The following is a 19,569-nucleotide window of genomic DNA, read 5'->3' on the forward strand; positions in this document are numbered from 1 at the left end:
GTATCCTTTAATGTTTTGGTACAATAGTATAGTCACAGATAGTTGTAGCAATATTCTAGAGCAATCATATACTCTGTTGGTATACATATACCATATTGGTATCATGTGGTACTAGAGGTCTTTTTTTCTACTTATATTTTTATTGTATTTTCCAATATTTTATTATCATTTCTATTCTAACTAGTATATATGGAGATTTAGTGGCCGCAGATTATATTGTCTTGCTCCATCACTGGTTGGTGTTACTGCTGATGGTAAAGTATGTATTAATATATGTAGGGAAGCAGATCAAGGTTTGCATGGCAATCACGTGGAATTAAAAAAGGAACAAGAAATAAAGAAAAAAATAAAAATAAAAAAATAAAGAAGGAGTCAAATTAGAGTGTGAAATAAGTTATGGTAAAAATAACAATAATACGGTTTGGGTAAAAATAAATGAATAAAAGAGAAAAAATAAAAAAAAATAGGAAGAAAATGAGAAAAAAGAAAAGGATAAAAGAAAAGAAAAAAGGAAAAAAGAAAAGAAACATAGAAATAAAAAAGAATTGGAGAATAAAGAAAAAATTCCGCTGCTATAGGTAGGAAATATAATTAGTTTATGAATAAAAAATAAATGGGTAAACAAGGGTAAATAATTTTATTTGCGTGAGTAACTGTGTCAAAACCCCATATAAATACACCAAAAGGAATAAAACATGAATATGGCTTTGAGATTATTTTCAAACTAGCAGGTTAAATTATATCCTCTTTATATACAGTAGCATATATTATTTTAATAAATGCCCGTGTTTAACAAATCATTTTAAAAGTTAAAATCCCAATAATTTAGGATTAAATCCCCCTTTCGCTCCCCCCTCAACCTACGCGCCCAAAGCCTTCTCTTCCTCTTCCTCTTCCTCTTCCTCTTCCTCTTTCCATTGCCCTTGGCACCACCCATTCACCCCTGTAGTGCATAAATCAACTACTTAAAGTTATCAACCGCCATCCGCCGTCCGCCGTCCGCCGGCGAAGTAGTGTCAGGTTCTGGCAGTATTTCTTTTTAATTTTTATATCTAAATTCAAATGTAATACAGGTTCAATTTTTTCTCTTTTTTTCCTGGGTATTGGTTCCCAGAGACTATGTTTACTTTTTGTTGTATTTGGTATATTAAAAACATCAGCTAAAGTGTGTGTGTGTGTTAAAGTTTTCATCTTTGAGAAGTACTTTTTGCTGTAGTATCTCTGGAAGTAATTAATTTGCACTCAGATGCTAATGTTTATTTCATTACTTCATTGCTTAATGTAATTTTGTTGTTTACTTACAATGCCAAAGAAAAACCTTGATATCTATGTGTGCCTCTGATGGTTATGACCTTAGTTCGCTAACTGCTATTCATTTTTTACTGCTCTATGGGCAATTTGATTGTTTTGCATAAAAGAATTCATGTGTATCTACCTTGTTTTGAAAATTGTAGACTGATAACTTTGGTTTTGAATGGCTTTGTAGAATTTTCAGTGGCCTTTGTGTGGGTGATAGAAGAGGGCATGGTTTTCCAAGAGAATGATAGATAAATTTCTATGTGATTGTGAATGATTACTTTTTTTGAACAGTGATTGATTAGTCTACTTTATTTGTTTTCTTGGTGGAGAGCATTTTGACTGTTGACCTCCAAATGCAAATCGTCGCCTATTTATGCTTTCCAGAATTCTCTATAACTTGGTGTGATTTTAAAGGACTTGTTAATATAGTTTTAAATTTGAAATAGCTCTTGGACTCGAGCTTGTCAAACTCAATAGACAATGTGTTAACTTTTAAAAAACAGAGGTCACTGAATGGGTTGATAGGTTCTGGCAAACTAGGTTCGCCACATAGGTTTGTTGAAATTCAAATGAGAAAAACTAAGTTTTCTGTGACATTTATAACTTAAAATAAATCTTATTCTTTCAATCCAATTGTAGCGGCATCTGGGAATGGCGAACAGCAAGTATGAATACGTAAAGTGTTTTGAGGCAGGAGATGAAGTAATGTACCCAAATATCATTGTTGTTCAAATTGATGGCCGCGATTTTGGCAGGTAATATAATATTTGTGGTGTGCAAGTGCCTTGTTATGTTCTCTTCTTCTTGATATATGAAGCCTTAACTTAGTGATTAAGGCAAAGGTGTTGAAATCAAGAGATCTACAGTTAAAATTCTATTGAAGTATTGGTCGGTGTTCAAGTTAAATGCTGATGCGGAATTAGAGTGGTGGTTCTTGTGAATTGGTCTTGTAGATATTGTGAATAAACTCTTACTGATAGAGAAAAAGTATTCCTTTTTGGGTTTCGGGGGTTGTTTGATTTGCTAATTTGCATTGTATACGGCTAGTTTCTCGGAGAAGCAGGGATTTGAGAAGCCGAATGATGAAAAAGCCTTGAACTTGATGAATGCTTGTGCTATTAAGGTATTAGAGAACTTCTCTGATGTTATATTTGCATATGGATTTAGTGATGAGTACAGGTATGATGTGTTTATTACTATTAGACAATTATGCGAATTTTCTTTTGCCGTTGAAAAGCATGACAATGTGGTACAATAATTTATGCAGTTTCGTGTTGAAGAAGGAAACCACCTTTTACGAGAGGCGAGCAAGGTATGTAACCTATTTCATTGCCCAAGAATTTGTGTTATCTGTGTTTATCAAATTTTTTTTTTTTTTTTTGTAACTATTGTAAATATTATAAATATCAGTACATAGGTTGCACTGAAAACCAAATTTACATTGAGAGAATTTGTAGATGTTCTAATTTGGGACCTTGCAAGATCCTAGTATGTCTATGATTGTCAATGTATCTTCTGTGTACATCTGTTTGCACCAAAAACAAAAAAGAAGAATACAATTGAGTTTGATCTTCTGCACAGGATTGCTTCTGTCTTCAAAACATCTAGTGTTCCTTTCCCTCCAGACTGTCCACCAAATACAAGCCGGAACAGTCCTCCATCTATCTCTGCTAGTTGCTTCAGCTCCAGCTTCTTCCCAGCTATAAAGGACATCTTTAATCCTGTATGACATTGACCATGAAATACCCCTAAGACTAATAAAGATTTTCCATAGTTGGTCTGTAATCTTGCAATGAAGAAACAAATGGTTGACAGTTTCTGCATTTTCCCCACACAAAAAACATCTTGAACTTAGAGAAATTCCCCTTTTTATGAGATTATCCTGGGTTAAGACCTCCTCCTTCGCTAGTAGCCATGTGAAGCAAGCTACCTTGTATGGAATCTTTGTTTTCCATATATGTTTCCAAGGCCATGTGTCTACCTGTTGATTATTATGATTCAAAATCTTGTATGCATCCTTCACTCGGAAAACCCCTATGTTGTGCCTCTTCCACCATATTGAATCCAACCCTTCCTGTAATCCTGTAAATGCCTCCAGCTCTTTGTAAAGGTCAGCTAATCTTGTTATCTCCCAGTCATTCAGCTGTCTTCTTATAGCTATTTCCCATCCTTGACGACTCCTCATATCAGCTACTGTCCTATGCTGGTTTTGTGCTAAACCGAACATATCTGGGTATCTTTCCTTTAAGCTTCCAATTCCTAACCAATTATCATTCCAAAATGATGTGTTCCTTCCGTTGTTCACTCTTACGGAGGAGTGATTCTCCATTATAGGCCAAAGTTCTCTGATGGATTTCCACACACTTACTCTATATGATGTACTGACTTTTTTTGACACCCAGTTGTTTTCTTCACCATACTTTGCTTTGATCACTTTGCCCCATAAAGATTGGGGTTCTTTAGAGTACTTCCATAACCATTTAATTCTAAGAGCCTTGCTTTGGTTCTTCAAATTCCTTATCCCCAATCCACCTTGTTTTTTATCCATTGTTAGTGTCTTCCATTTGACTAAATGGAAGACCTTTAGAGTGAGTGATTTGAATGATGCACTTTGTCTTGTTTGCGTTCATATATCGCGTGCATAGTACACCGTTGCTCTTGTTTGAGTAGCAATATAGCTGTACTTGTTTACTTTCATATATCGTGTCAGCATGCTCTTTTCTTTTTTTCCCCGAAATATACCAACAACCTGTCATTATCTCAAAATTAGTTGACACATTTGACAGGGCACTGAGGAACTGTTATAGAGTTATTATATAACCAGTCTCTAGAAGTGAAGGTAATTCAATTATGCTTATGGGTTCTGTTGGATAATCCGACCTTTCTTTGACTTGAAAGTACCATGAGGCATTTACGGGTGAATTTTAGAATCTGCTAGCTATCCATTACTGATATTCCTCTTATCTTTTATTGATTTCCTCCATTATGATTTGTCAATACCTCTTGGATAATTTATCCGCTCTCTCTTTTCCCCTTTATCTATCTTTCTCTTAGCCACTCATCATTTCTTTTCATTCCCCTTCTTTAGCATGATTTTAACTGATCTATTTGATATGTCTACCCATCTAATCTTCAGAGTTTATATATATATATATAATTTTATTTTTCCAATTTTACTGGGTTGTTGTTGTTGTTTGTATTTTTCCAATTTTAGACTTTGCTAATGAGAAGGAAAATCATCTCCAACTCGCTAAAGACACTTGTTGTTGCTTACTTGAGGAAATGCATAGTAAACAGTATTGGGGAAAATTAGGGATTGGTCACAAAACTTTCCTTAAGAAGGCTCTAGGAAAATCTTAAGGCATGTTCACCTTTGCTGTCCACTCATTTGTCTTCTGACTAAGATGACAACACTAAAAATATGTTTTTGTTTTTTCAAGAAACTAACTGGATTAAGTAAAGGATTGTAAGATACAAAATGTCCCTCTTGTTTTAATCTGGATGACAAACAAAAGTGAGATGTAAAACAGTCCTAGTTTCCATATTTGAGATGAAGCTGCTCATGGTTTTCCTTAGCTGACCAGAAATTTGACTGTGCAGCAAAATACTCTCCATTATTGTGTCTTTCTTCTCATCTACATTTGTAACCAAATGGAAAGAGTTCTTTTCTCAAAAGGACTTAAGTGTGCCTCCATCATTCCATTCACGAGTTATCAGCTGTGCATCAATGGAGGTTCTTCAGGCATATCTTCTATGGAGACAAACAGAATGTGAGTTCACCTATGGAATATCTCCAATTTATAATTACTGAGTATGTGGGGTGTATAAGATTTGATGCTAAAGAATATTGGTTCTTCTTACAGGTCATACAAGCAATCTATACAATACTTGTTTGTGGAAGCTGGTGTTTTCTGGAAAGTCAGAAAAAGAGGCCAAAGAGATTCTTAAGGTGCTTACTTAAGTTTGGCTGTAAAAACTTGAATTGTTTCCTCAATACAATGACATGCTTAAGATTTACGATTTGTTCCTCAAATATTCTTCTTCTTCATTTTTACATTTTATTAAACATTACATAAATATAATGTTAAAAGCATATAAAGAAGAAAAGTAGAATAAACTCAAAAAAAGAAGCTGCTTGGACTGGCCCCTAACCGGCCCACTAGCGGCTCATATAGTGGTTAGGGATTGTGGGTTGAGGTCAGGCCCTCTCCACAGGCCAGAGACCAAGTGGGCCGGTCTTGGTCCAGGCCGGGTCACTTGCCAGATATAGTAACAGATTGTTATTAAATGCTAGTATCTACGGAAGGAAAGCAATTACAAGCATATAGTGGCTTCATATGCATAAAGCAAGATGCTTATTACAGAAGGTCTTGAAAGGAATAGCTATACGTGAAAAGCAAACGATATGCAAGCTTCCAACAAAGGTTTCTGGAGTGATAGCTCTGATTCAAATCTGCGATCTCTTATTGATTACATATTGTTACCTTGGAAACATGTGTATTGAACTCCTTTCAAAAAATGTCAATACCTGCATATGTTGAAAGTTTTCTTTTACTTCATGAAGCTCATTATTCCATGAAGCTCATTATTCCAAATTTTGCTCTTTATCATATGTCATTTGGATGAACCACGTTACTTGACGCTAACTAATAGTAGACTTGGGGCCATAGTCTTGGATTTTGAGATTCTAAGTTATAGGTCAAGATCACAAGATGCACGAGTCTTTTCCCCTATCTGTACTTAAAAAATGTACAAAAGGATTTCCCAATCTTTAATTCTTTTTCCACTTCCCGGGCAATTTGAGTTTGCATTGTGTGATATGCTTTCAATTAGTCAATTCTCGTATGCAGATATATGATGTGGTCCTTATAACAAAGCAATAGATGAATTATGGCCTCCCTAATCATTTACATATTTTCTTTCCACTTAGGTTTTCTAGTCGGTCTGTTTGTATCATTAGGGTTCTCTAAGGCAAGTCTCCTCCTCTTAGCACACTTAGTGCTTATGAGTTTTATATATAAGTGTCATCTTTCTCAATAAGAAAAAAGGTGCTGTAAGGCAATTTTGCTACCCTCGTACTTTTTGAACTCGAGGCTTGATGGTGTTGTTACTATGTGAATAGGGAACACAAAAGCAGGAGAAAAATGAATTACTCTTTCAGCAGTTTGGTATCAACTACAAGGACCTTCCACAGATTTTTCGTCAAGGGTCTTGTGCCATCAAGATAAAGGTAGCTACCTTCATCCCACTTCTCCTAGAAACGTATATATCTGTATAAGCATGCTGGTGCATGTGCCACTACTCCTTTTTTTGGTTTCTCCTTTTCAGATCTTAAAGATATGGAGAAAAAAATGGCAATTGGATTTTGAAAAACACTTTTCGTTAAATAATAGATGTGTGTGGTTGGTTTTGAAAGATTGGTTTTAGGGGAAAAAAACAAGAGAATGGATTAAGAATTTTAAAAAGTTGAGGCAGAAGAAATGATTTAAAATGGTTTTGATGTTTTCCCGAGGGAGGGATGGGTGGTTTTGCTGGAGTGGGCCTTCCTGACGGTAGGCCCAAGGCTTTCCAAAAACAGAATATAGAAACCAAGTTGGAGACAAATATGTTTTCAAGAGCAGACACTTCTGTTTTTGTCTGAGTTTGCTAACAAACATTCCCTTAGGACCACCAGTTGGTTTAAATTCTTCTTTCTTTCTTGCAAAAAGTCTGTAATTTTAGAGGAATAATCTGTTTTATGGAATTTAAGTTCATTTACTTCAAATTAACATGTTAATCTACGCCCAGTTAAATGTATGCATAAAAAAGAGCAAAGCGAGTAGTAATTGAATTCCACACTCTGAGCGTCGGTGAATCATCTTATTTGTTGTGCTTTTTCTTGTAGCAGTAATGTGTAGCTCTTATATCTTGATATAAAATGACATATGCACTAAAGGACTCTTTTTGTGAATCCTCTCAATCACAAAAAGACTGATGCTTGTTCTATGCTCAACCCATGGAAAATTCCCCCCTTTAGAGGGGTAGGAAAGGAAGAGGGGAAGGTATATGCGTTGCAGTTTGCTCATCACTATAATGGGGGTACTTCATATTATGTGTCTTCCCATCCACATTTCTTTAGTTTATATTTTGTCCATCTTAATGCAGGTGGAAGATATTGTGAAATACCGAGAAAATGGCACTCCTGTTAAAAGACCAAGGAAGAAAGCAGTCATAGTTCACTCCGAAAATATAGCAACAAAAGGCTTTTGGAATAACTACTCATGCCTTACTGAGGAACTTGGTTTGCTTGCAGAAGGCATTAATAAGATTAAACCTGAGTATTTGAGGTCTTTCCAGTTTGAAAGCAAGTTGATGTTATCTACTTGGATTGTAGTCCGGATAGACGGTTGTCATTTCCACAGGTAACTTGTACTTTCTACCCAACGATCTTCACTATTAGTAACTAATTGTTTTGACCTTTTGCTTGACTTGCAAAGAAGTGTTGACATCATTCTTTTTGATTTATTATTGTCCTTGTCTATTTTTTCCTTTTCCACTTGATACACTTGCTCCTCTGCGTTGTGCTTTAGACTGATTTATTCTCTTTGCTTCAAATCCCAAGTTCCATGTCAAAGTGATGTGGCATGACTCTTGCTTATTTTCGTAAAGTATGAAAATTTATAGGTAGTATGTATTTTCTGGATAATGTAATCCATGTTTCAGCGGGAGTTGGGTATTCTTATATGCCTATTTTCTTTATCACGTCTGGGTTTCTAATTCCGGATTAAAGAAGAAACTCCAAGCATATGCTAAGTTAATTTTCTATTATGTCCTGGAAACAACTGCAGTTGTTCAAAACATTCTTGGTTGTTGCCAATAATCCTTAAAATGTATCAGACACAAGACCATGGTTATAATACATGCATATATGTAATTTCACTAATATAAAGTCATGTCCAATACTGAGCATGTCATTTGTGAAATCTAGTTTGAAATTGCTGGTTTCCTGATTGATTGTAGGTTTTGTGAAGATAATGGTTTTCAGAAGCCAAATGATGAGCAGGCACTGAATCTTATGAACTCATGTGCGGTTTCTTTGTTAGAGATGTTTAAGGATATTATCTTTGCATATGGGGTGAGCGATGAATATAGGTATTAGTTCCTTTAACATCTTTGATTCACTTATAACATAACCTTTTTCCTTTTCCTTTTATAGTTTATCTTAAGAGATTAATTTTTTCTTTCAGCTTTGTTTTGAAGAAAGAATCTCTATTATATCAGAGGCGGTCAAGGTAACTATTTCATCACCTTTCATAAGTTCCTTGGAAAGTGTAGCGGTTAGCTAAAACCACATATTTAGAGGGAACCAACTGGAGATTGTCAGAATGTGTCCTAGAAAATGCTTGGCTTATCTGAGTGGTGAAATTGCCCTTCTAGAATATTTTGCATTTGTAGCAAATTCTAACTTACAGCGATTTCTCGAACCTTTGTCATTAAATTGGTTGAAGTTTCAGTGTGAGTCTATTTGGCCACTGCATGAGGGCAATCCTCAATTAATTTGCCTAATGTTGTTGTTTTGACTTTCTTTTTGATCAGTAATATTAAATGGTATATTAACTTGCTCTTCTGATCATCATTCCAGTGAAATCGTCTCTGCCATTGTATCTCTTTTCACTGCCATGTATGCGATGAAGTGGAAAGAGTTTTTCCCTGAGAAAGATTTTAAAGAACCACCTTATTTTGATGGTCGATCTGTTTGCTATCCATCATCTGAGATTCTTCGAGATTATTTGGCTTGGAGACAAGTTGATTGTGAGTACTTCCTATTCTATTTGTTATTTAAAGAATTTCGCAAATTAATCAGGTTTATATGAAGAAATTTTTGTGTTCTTGGTGCCAAGCTAAAGAACAAATCGTACCATATTGACAATCCAACTTTAATACCTTGACTTGTAGGTCACATAAACAATCAGTACAATACTTGTTTCTGGCTGCTTGTTAAGTCTGGAAAGAGTAGAACTGAAGCGCAAAGCTCTCTGAAGGTGTGGAATCTCATTTCTAAATTATAAAGCAGGTCTCTTGTTTAAGATGAAGTAGCATGATCTAATATAATGTGTGATTCTCTGGAAAACATTTTCATTGCTGCTTAAATCTGCTGGATAATCTCTTTTACATCATTTTATGTTAAAGAGAAAAACAATTTCAACATCCAATACAAGCTTCACTTGCATTACTTTAGATCTATCTAGGTTACAAGCCTATAGAAAGTAGTACAAGCTTCTTCTTTTTTCTCAGCATGCACATTATTGATGCTGAAGAAATGATCTTCTAAATTTCTGAGATATAAATTGTTAAAAATGACATATTCTTGCCTATGTCATCTTTCCTTTTTCGTGGACTGATGACTCTGAATCTCTGAATCCCAAATGTTTATTGGAAAAGACCATGTGTTGCCTTTGATACATTCCTTTTTTGACATTAATCAACAAAATAAGCTGTATTGTGCCACTATGGGCTATATCCATTTATTATCAATTTGTTTGCCATATCTCCACCTTGAAGAAAGTAGTTTTGCCGCCTGTGTTAGTGGTGAAGTATTGCTACATTTGTTGGCATCACACTATGTGTTTGATGACTGGAATGCTTTGACTGGAAATACATTCAGCAATAATAAGCCCACTTGGTTTGGTGGTAGATATATTAGGAGTTATAAAAAATGTGATATATAGTTCTTTGAGTGCCCGTTCCTGCTTATAGTACAATCAGAAAGGGAGTGTTCAAAGATGCAAACACTTCTTAAGCCAGGAGAGAGTAGTCGTTGAGAAATTGGGTATCTTATGATCACAAGTAGTAAAGCAGTGGAAATGATAAGGGGGATGCAGAACTTTAGTACCTTGACTTGTAGGTCACATAAACAATCATTACAATACTTGTTTCTGGCTGCTTGTTAAGTCTGGAAAGAGTAGAACTGAAGCGCAAAGCTCTCTGGGGGTGTGGAATCTCGTTTCTAAATTATAAAGCAGGTCTCTTGTTTAAGATGAAGTAGCATCAGTGTTATCAAAGGCGAAAAGCGCAAAAAAACTCTAAGGTCAATTGGGGCTTTAACTGCAAAGCGCAAATAAAGCGTGGGCTTTAATGAAGAAAGATGCAAATAGAGAAAAACTACCAATATGTATGTGTAGTCCAAGAATAATTTCTATAAGCATGAATACCAACTATATGGACAAAGAAATTGAAGAGAATTTACGACAAAGTGAAATATCAACTGTTTAGTGTCGCGTCTTCCGGATTACGCTCGTTAGCAAGGAAAAGTATGCCTTAGAGCCTTGACGACAACAGTGAAGCGCCCGTTAAGAGAGGCGAAGCGCTAAACATGTTTTGAGCCTCGCTTCAGGGCTTAAGCGCGCCTTTGTTTAAGATGAAGTAGCATGATCTAATATAATGTGTGATTCTCTGGAAAACATTTTCATTGCTGCTTAAATCTGCTGGATAATCTCTTTTACATCATTTTATGTTAAAGAGAAAGACAATTTCAACATCCAATACAAGCTTCACTTGCATTACTTTAGATCTATCTAGCTTACGAGCCTATAGGAAGTAGTACAAGCTGCTTCTTTTTTCTCAGCATGCACATTATTGATGCTGAAGAAATGATCTTCTAAATTTCTGAGATATAAATTGTTAAAAATGACATATTCTTGCCTATGTCATCTTTCCTTTTTCGTGGACTGATGACTCTGAATCTCTGAATCCCAAATGTTTATTGGAAAAGATCATGTGTTGCCTTTGATACATTTCTTTTTTGACATTAATCAACAAAAGTAGCTGTATTGTGCCATTGTGGGCTATATCCATTTATTATCGATTTGTTTGCCATATCTCCACCTTGAAGAAATTAGTTTTCCCGCATGTGTTAGTGGTGAAGTATCGCTACATTTGTTGGCATCACACTATGTGTTTGATGACTGGAATGCTTTGACTGGAAATACATTCAGCAATAATAAGCCCACTTGGTTTGGTGGTAGATGTATTAGGAGTTATAAAAAATGTGATATATAGTTCTTTGAGTGCCCGTTCCTGCTTAGTACAATCAGAAAGGGAGTGTTCAAAGATGCAAACACTTCTTAAGCCAGGAGAGAGTAGTCGTTGAGAAATTGGATATCTTATGATCACAAGAAGTAAAGCAGTGGAATGATAAGGGGGATGCAGAACTTTAGTTAGTCTTTCCAATTGGGACGATTAGCGAGGACTAAGCTTTTTGAAAGGTAAAGTAAGAATCTTGTTCAAGCTAGCACTAGCGTTGACTATTGTGGCATATATCTGTTGGAGAAACACACTTAGTTATGGCAATTGAGACTTACACAGAGATGAGATTCTGTTAAACATAGAGGTGGACATACTATGTGAACTCTATTGGCACTGAAACCTCAGTTCCTAAAGGTAATTGTTCTCGTCTAGGAGATTTTGACAAATAACAGTTTACATGAATAATCTTTTGACTTGTCTGATTTTGAGACTATAGAAATTGACCGCGCAGCTCAAATTTATACTCAACTTTGATTTAACCTTTGATAAATCAGTGGATCTGTTACAGCCATATCTCTCATCCTGTTCTGATCAGATATAAGCAGTTATGCATGATATTAATCTTGATAGTCCAATGCCCATAAGAATCTGTTTTGTTCTGCAGGGTACCCAAACTCAGGAAAAGAATGAACTGCTTACGCAGTTTGGCATTGATTACAATGCGCTACCAATCATGTTTCGGATGGGTTCCTCTGTTTTCCAGGACAAAGTAAATCTCTCTCTCTCTCTCTCTCTCTGCTTAAAGTACTTTATCTTATGTTTGATGATATTGCAGACCAAGCTGAACTCTCTCTCTCTCTCTCTCTCTCTCTCTCTGCTTAAAGTACTTTATGTTATGTTTGATGATATTGCAGACCAAGCCTGAATTCCTTTTGTTTTGGCTTCTACTGCCATACGGATAACAAACTGTATGCTCAAAAATATTGTATTGCCAATAAATTAGGTCTGGCATCACTTGTAAACAACTTGAATATTACCTTAAGAAGTGGCTTTTGGTTCTTGTCATTAATGTAATAATTAATCCATCACGAGCATGTTTCAATCCATCAGATGTTCCAATCTCAAATGTGTAAATTTGTTCTTAGTCTCATCTGTATTCTTCATATACAGAAGCTACACTCGGCACACAGGTTCATTCGCAATACGTACCATTACTTTGACTTTTGCTGCGGATCAAGACTGGTGAAATGGGCGTTCACTTGTTCTTATATCTTCTTTTTTGCTTTTTAATGCAGGACGAACTAACTGGAAATGACAAAGTAGTTGTTGAACACTGTAATATAATTGACACGTGCTTTTGGAAAGAACATCCAAGAATACTTAATGAGGAGGAGCCATTGCTGACGATTTTGCGGCCCCATAGCAATAAAATGCTTCGATTGTCTTGAAGTTGAAAGAGGAGCTGCTCCCTAAGTTATTAACCATATTCAGTTTTCATTAGACCAGAAAAATAATTTCAAAAATTTGTCAAATATGTAGATTAGCCATTTGCCTTTGATTATTCCCTTTACTCCTTTTTTTCTTCTTCTAAAGATTTGTATAGCAAAACACTCGGAACATTTAGTCAACAAGATTTTGTGCTGTATCAACTTCAATATTTAGGTCAGCAATGGTTATTGATGAGTTCTTCAAACCTATATTTGTTCTGACCTTCTTAACATACAGTTGGGGACTCCTAAAACAAGCACAAGTAATATGTCATTATTTGGAATATTGGATACACACGGCTAATCAGAATTAGCCTTCATCATCATCATAAGGAAGGAAAAAGGAAACAAGAAGGTAAATTGAAGGAAATCATGTAGACCTCCCCTCAAATTTATGTAAATGGCGCTTAGCCTCCCTTGAGATTAATGAAACTTAAAAACATCCCTTAATTATCTGTAGCCAAAAAAGTCATTTCCTACTATAATTTTGCAAGAACATATATTTCTACTACTTTTTACTTGAATTTCATCTGGTTTAATCCGGATGTAACAACAGCCATTTACCATGTTGACCTATCAATAAACTATACAAGATACAAGTTTAGTTTTAACAAAAAATTGCAGGCTCCTATACTGAAGAATGTGTCCTGCCCTCTTGGACTTCAATCTTAGAATGCAAACTTGACCCCTCTGGAAGCCCCAGTGGTGGACCTTCACATGAACAATTATCAACATTGAATAGCTCCCACTCTTTGATGCCACATCTATCCAATGCAGATATCAACCTATCTTTTTTCCTCTCAGCTGGATATTGGCCATCTGGGCTCACAAGAACCGCCCCGGTATATGACTGCCCCGCCACTCGTGCAGCTCCATGATAGTGAAACAAACCCCAACTTAAATCATCAGAAACATCCACAATTGTCCAGGACTCAATTGAAACAACTCCATTATCCAATACACTGAATTGAAATGTTCCGGGAACTTTTCCTCTTTTCACTCTATACTTTCGCCTTCTCCAGACTAAGTTATCTTCAAGTGTTCTTACCTGGAAAACTGGCTCATACCAGAATGATCCTCTAGCTTTTCCCCGATAGTATAGCTGGTACTGGCATGGAAATTGATCATAAGCTGGATTCTGCCCTGCTACAACGCGCCAACTCCAATTCAATGTCCCTAACCAACCCACAAAAATGTCTTCAGCAATTTCAGAAGACAATATTTCCCCTCGAAACTCGGTCATTGGAGGCACATGAGGTTTTTCAGGGATCTTTGCGTCGAGCTCAAGACAGTTATTCTTCTGTAGTACACAGAGAGAAAACTCTTCCAGGTATTGACTCTCATATGAAGCAATACACCGATAATTGCATACTTGATCTACAGGGCTGCACTGGTTCAAGCACTGAAGTGCCTTCCTACAATTAGGATCCAGTAGGCAATTCAATATCTGAGGTCCACAATTTGTCACCATGCAGTTCAGGGTGGAGAATCCTTTTGCTCTAAGGTTCTGCAGTGTTGAAACCGGCGTTATATAAGCATTAATTATAACTAATAAGCAGAACCGCATGTCATCAGAGTTATGCCTTTCCCAAGCCTCAGACACTGTTCGGGCTATCTCTACAGATTCATTCAGTTTCTTCGATTGAGAGAATGGAAGTAAACTGCTGAATATATCTCCTCTTTTTTCAGTTTCAATCAAAATTCCGCCCAGCTTGTTTCTCAGTGCCGAAGAGGAATCAAACCATATGATGTTTGAGACATTCTGGCTGTTAGTCTGTATCCAGTTGACTGATCCTTCCTTACTGACAGCAACCAGCACCAAAATATCAGCACGATCCAGCTCATTTCCAACGCGGTTGACAGTTTCATCTTGAGAATTGATAAAGTTGTCAGAAAAGACAATCATTTCGAACTCTTCATCAACCCATTTCAGTCTCTCTGCCTTGCATTTATAAAAGGAAACAAAATACAATATCGTCAACAAAGTACAATCTAATATGTATCTCATAACTGTGAAGGGAAGCAATGTTCTCACAACACACAAGCTATTTCTACTCTAATGTCTAATAAGAATCTGCTTGTGTGCATATACATAGAAGGGGGAGAGAGAGATTTTAGAGTAGTGTTTGGGTAGTGCTACAATGAGCATCAGGACCCCCTTCCTACTTGAAAAGTCTCTAGCAGAAAATATAAGAGCCCAGAACTTATTCATAAATAATTGGTCATTTGGTTTTCCACATTGTAGAAGTTGTAGATGAATATTACATTCTTCCCATTTTGCTCCCTGCTATTACATAGTAATACTTTTAGCTTTCTTTTTCTCTGGTAATTACAATGTTTCTGTTCACCAGGTTATCTTGTTATACTGAAAATCTCACAAGTTCCTCTTGGGGGCAGCACAACAAGCAGCGGACATTACTCATCAACTTTTCATGATGATGTTACAGTAAAACAGAACTTCAGCTGTCTATCAAGTAGTAATATGTCAAATATTTTATCCCTTTGTTCAGTTTCTTGTTTCTTATTTACTGAAAAAAACTACATCAAATTGTGAGAGCTTCCTCTTTACTTTCCAATAAGAATATCGAGGAAAGAATAGGTAGAAATGCAAAACACCGTTGTTCTAATCAGGCTGCCACAATGTGCTATTGACAATATTACTCAAAAAGTAAACGGATCTAAGAGAATCAGAAAATACTCCCCACCTTGAAGAAAAAAGCAAGAAAATAATCTCTAACATCTACAAACTCTTCAAAGCCAGAACTTGGTAAAACACAGTTGGTCTCGTTTACACCAAAAAACTAGAACTCCTTATAAACTAAAGACCCTCTTCCTCTACTAATGTGATATTTGGAAAGAAAAAGGTGGATAAACTCCTTAGAATCATCAACCCTTTCCATTGTATACAAAACAAAACACTGAACTTTGAGGAAATTTTAACTTCCCAAGAAATTTGAATTGCAGTGCCTCAATTTCAAGCTGTCAACATCAGCGAAATTATAATATTTCTAAATATTATACATCATATCCTATAATTGTCAGCCCAACATCCAAAAAATACTCGATTTTGATTTATGGTTCCACATTTCGTTTGAGCTAAAGCACCTCATACTCCTAGTTGAAACACATGAAACTTCCCAAGCACCGAGTTCAAGATTTTAAATTAACCGATATGAATATCAATGTAGCCACTAATTTAACAATATGTACTAATACAGGATTTAAGTTATATGCACTTACAATGTAATTAATTTTTTACACCATCGGTGTAACATAACTTATTATAACAGATTACTTCTCATTTACTAAAGATTACCAATCAATACTATTAAAATAGTGACTGATTGTGTACATACTTTTTACACTGACACAGAACTTAAACTCATTAATATATACAATATAAATTTGGAGTCAGAGAGTGAATGAAGTTGCAAAATACTCACAGTGTGAAGCATGACATCTAGCCAAGGAGCAGAGCTGAGAGGGCTAACACTATCCTCTCCAACAATACTCACTATTCTCACTGGATTACTTGTCTTTTTCTCTGCTTCTTTCATTTCCACAGCAGCAGCAGCTACTATGCTTCTTGTAGCTCTGATTTTCCGGTCAAGAGAAGAAGAAAATATGGACACTTTAGTTTTCCGGCAGCGGAGAAGAATAAGGTTTGGAAGTCCGGCGAAACTGGACCGCCGATTAACCGGAAAAGGAGCCGGAGAATTGATGGAGGGGGATGGTGCTACGTTTACATTCATGGTTCGTTATGGTTGTTGAGGGAAATGGGAAAATGGGTAAATGGGTCGGGTTTTTATAGTTATAAAAAAATTGAATAATGACGTCTATTATAAGGAATGTATAGGAGTTCTTTGGAAGTCACTAGATTGATTTGAATATTTAACTTAATAATGTCAAGTTAAAAGTTAAGATATGTTATAAAATAAAGACCGTAAAGTAAAAATAAGTATAGAGAGAAACTGTTATATTATTCGAATTCAAACTGATGTACATAATGAACTGAAATCTCTTCTATTTATAGAAGAAAGGAAGCTGCTGTGTAAGCTGCTACTATACCAGATATGGATAATTTTCTACTGAGAGCAATGCTTATCCATAACGGAGTACTGAAAGGATAAGCTTATTATACCCGATATGGATAATCTTCTACCGGGGGTAATGTTTATCCATAACTGGGTATTGAAAGGATAAGCTTATTATACCCTGTATGGATAATCTTCTACCGGGGATAATATTTATCCATAACTGGGTACTGAAAGGATAAGCTTATTATACCCGGTATGGATAGTCTTCTACCGGGGGTAATGTTTATCCATAACCGGGTATCGAAGTGATAAGCTTCTTCAGGAAGCTTATTTCCAATAGAGTACTTAAATAGATAAACATATTTACAGTGGAGTCCCATATGGATAAGCTTCTTCAGGAAGCTTATTTACAACGGAGTACTAAATGAACATCCATAATATAATATATTTATAACACTCCCCCTGGATATTCATTAAAAGATAATGTGGCTCATTAAAACCTTACTAGGAAAAACCACGTGGGAAAAAATCCTAGTGAAGGAAAAAGAGTACATATATTTAGTAATACGCATTGCTGGCTGCCTCACTAAAAACCTTATAAGGAAAACCATGTGGGAAAAACCTTAGTAAGGGAAAAAGAGTACAACGCGCATTTTACTCCCCCTGAAGAAAACCTTATTTCAAATATTTGAGTCTCCGCATTCCAATCTTGTATACCATATTCTCAAAAACTGATGTTGGTAAAGACAATATGTTGGATTATCACTTGAACTAATTTGATGCACATCAATGTCACAATTTTCCTGAAGATCATGTATGTAGAATAATTCTGGTGAAATGTTCTTCGTTCTATCTCCTTTTATAAATCCTCCCTTTAATAGTGCTATGCATGAAACATTGTCTCCGTATAATATTGTGGGTCTTTTATCACATTCCAACCCACATGTTTCTCGAATGAATCACTGATCTCAATCATATGCACTCCCTGCTTGCCGGTTTGAAATCGAGCTTTATGGGTATCGGATAAATAACCTGCATCTGCATTACCAATACGATCTGCACCACTTTTGTTAGCATTAGCAAGATAAATAAGTGCACCATCTACACCGAGATAGAGTATTTCAGGACTAAGAAGCTCCTCATCCTCTTCTAGAGGTTGGAACGGATCCTTATTTACTTCAAGTGATTGAATATTCATTGGTGTACTTAATGGGTACACTTTGTCCATGTAAAAGTATTTTTAAGACCCTCTTGGAGCTCTTCCGGAGTTCCAATAAGATTTATGTCACCAACATAAACAACAAGTGAAACAAATTTTGATGACATTTTCTTTATAAAAATATTTTGACAAATAACATAATTTATATAACTTTCTTTCAGCAAATATTTACTAAGGCGATTATACCACACGCGCACAGATTGCTTTAAACCGTACAAAGATCTTTATAATTTGATCGAGTACATTTCTCAAGACCTTGAATTATATGCTTCGGGCATTTTCAACCCTTCAATGATCTTCATATAGATTTAGCCAAATAAGTCATATAGGTTAAGACTTGTATCTAAATGGTATGACATCTTCATGTGCCTAGACTGCTAGTCCGATCCTCACAATCTTTTACAATATTGTGCACTATATTGTATTAAATATATCGTCGACGATTGTCACACCTCCTTTTTCCGCACCCGCAGGGGGGAGGGGAGTTTTTTTCCAATTAAAGGACAATCGAAGCGGGATTGGTTTATTTATTTCAGAGTCGCCACTTGAGAGATTTAGGGTGTCCCAAGTCACCAATTTTAATCCCGAATCGAGGAAAATAATGACTCTATATTATAGTCTGCGTACCAGAAATCCGGATAAGGAATTCTGTTAACCCGGGAGAAGGTGTTAGGCATTCCCGAGTTCCGTGGTTCTAGCACGGTCGCTCAATTGTTATATTCGGCTTGATTATCTGATTTTATACAAGTATGAACTTATGTGCAAATTTTAACTTTTAACCGCTTTATTATTATTGTTTTTACAAGAATGTGAACATCGCTTAAAACACGTCTTTGGACTGCGTTACATGAAATGCATCCACAATCCGGAACGCATTTTATTTGATGTTTTGAGATTTGGATTTGGGTCGCATGAAATACACACCCGAGCTTAAGAAAGTAAATTATTAAACACGCGCCTAAAGAGACTATCGCGTTATTATTTTGCGGAGGTCGTGAAATTCGCTAAACGACCCTCCTGAATTCTAAGTAATTTTAAACAAGTACTTACTGAGGGCCCCGCAGTTTGTGTTTTTATTCGGCGAGGCTCATCTCATTCTTATTTTTTAAAAGGAATTTGCAACGTCATGGAAATGCATCTCATACCACGTCACAGTCAATGTACCCGTGATTAGAGACACATTTCGATTTCGTTGAGATTTGGATTTGGGTCACATAAATGTGCACCCGAGTTTAGGGAGATGACATTATTAAAGGCGCGCCTAAAGACAACTAGCGCATTATTATTTTGGGGTAGGGCCGTGAAATTTGCTAAACGGCCCGTCCTGGAATCTAAGTATTTAAGACATATATTTTGTGAGGGCTTCGCAATCCGTACATTTTTATTTGGCGAAGCTAGTCTCGTTTTTTTTTATATTTATTTGAGGGCAAATTTAAAGCAACTACGATTTTCTACCAATGAAATCATCCGAGGTTAAACAAAAAAACAACGATTCTAACAGGTAATAATATCCAGGGTAAAA

At 36.0% G+C, this 19,569-nt stretch overlaps 2 protein-coding genes across 5 annotated transcripts; one reads left to right on the plus strand and one right to left on the minus strand.

Annotated features, from left to right (window-relative positions):
• Nucleotides 1–855: 855 nt before the first annotated feature.
• Nucleotides 856–12,994, plus strand: LOC107800326 (tRNA(His) guanylyltransferase 1). Of its 4 annotated transcripts, none has more exons than XR_012696508.1 (14): nt 856–1,020; nt 1,939–2,054; nt 2,347–2,478; nt 2,567–2,611; nt 4,900–5,069; nt 5,163–5,248; nt 6,422–6,529; nt 7,444–7,700; nt 8,299–8,430; nt 8,526–8,570; nt 8,921–9,090; nt 9,235–9,352; nt 11,969–12,073; nt 12,600–12,994. XR_012696508.1 is itself a non-coding variant. In XM_075225013.1 (14 exons), exons 2-14 carry the CDS (start codon nt 1,951–1,953, stop codon nt 12,750–12,752), a joined length of 1,593 nt encoding a protein of 530 aa, XP_075081114.1. In that variant the 5' UTR covers nt 856–1,020; nt 1,939–1,950; the 3' UTR covers nt 12,753–12,994. The 4 variants fall into 4 exon arrangements, 3 of the variants coding, with proteins under 3 accessions (XP_075081114.1, XP_075081115.1, XP_075081116.1); XM_075225013.1 differs by having other exon boundaries at nt 9,235–9,320; XM_075225015.1 differs by having other exon boundaries at nt 863–1,020; nt 2,347–2,422; nt 9,235–9,320.
• Nucleotides 12,995–13,263: 269 nt separating this feature from the next.
• On the minus strand, nt 13,264–16,615 carry LOC107800328 (violaxanthin de-epoxidase, chloroplastic-like). Its single transcript, XM_016623487.2, has 2 exons — nt 16,235–16,615; nt 13,264–14,733 (listed from the first exon to the last, which is right to left on the minus strand). Exons 1-2 carry the CDS (start codon nt 16,541–16,543, stop codon nt 13,420–13,422), a joined length of 1,623 nt encoding a protein of 540 aa, XP_016478973.2. The 5' UTR covers nt 16,544–16,615; the 3' UTR covers nt 13,264–13,419.
• Between the last annotated feature and the right edge of the window lie 2,954 nt (nt 16,616–19,569).

This window comes from Nicotiana tabacum, chromosome 11 (assembly GCF_000715075.1).
Source record: "Nicotiana tabacum cultivar K326 chromosome 11, ASM71507v2, whole genome shotgun sequence".
NCBI lineage: Eukaryota > Viridiplantae > Streptophyta > Magnoliopsida > Solanales > Solanaceae > Nicotiana > Nicotiana tabacum.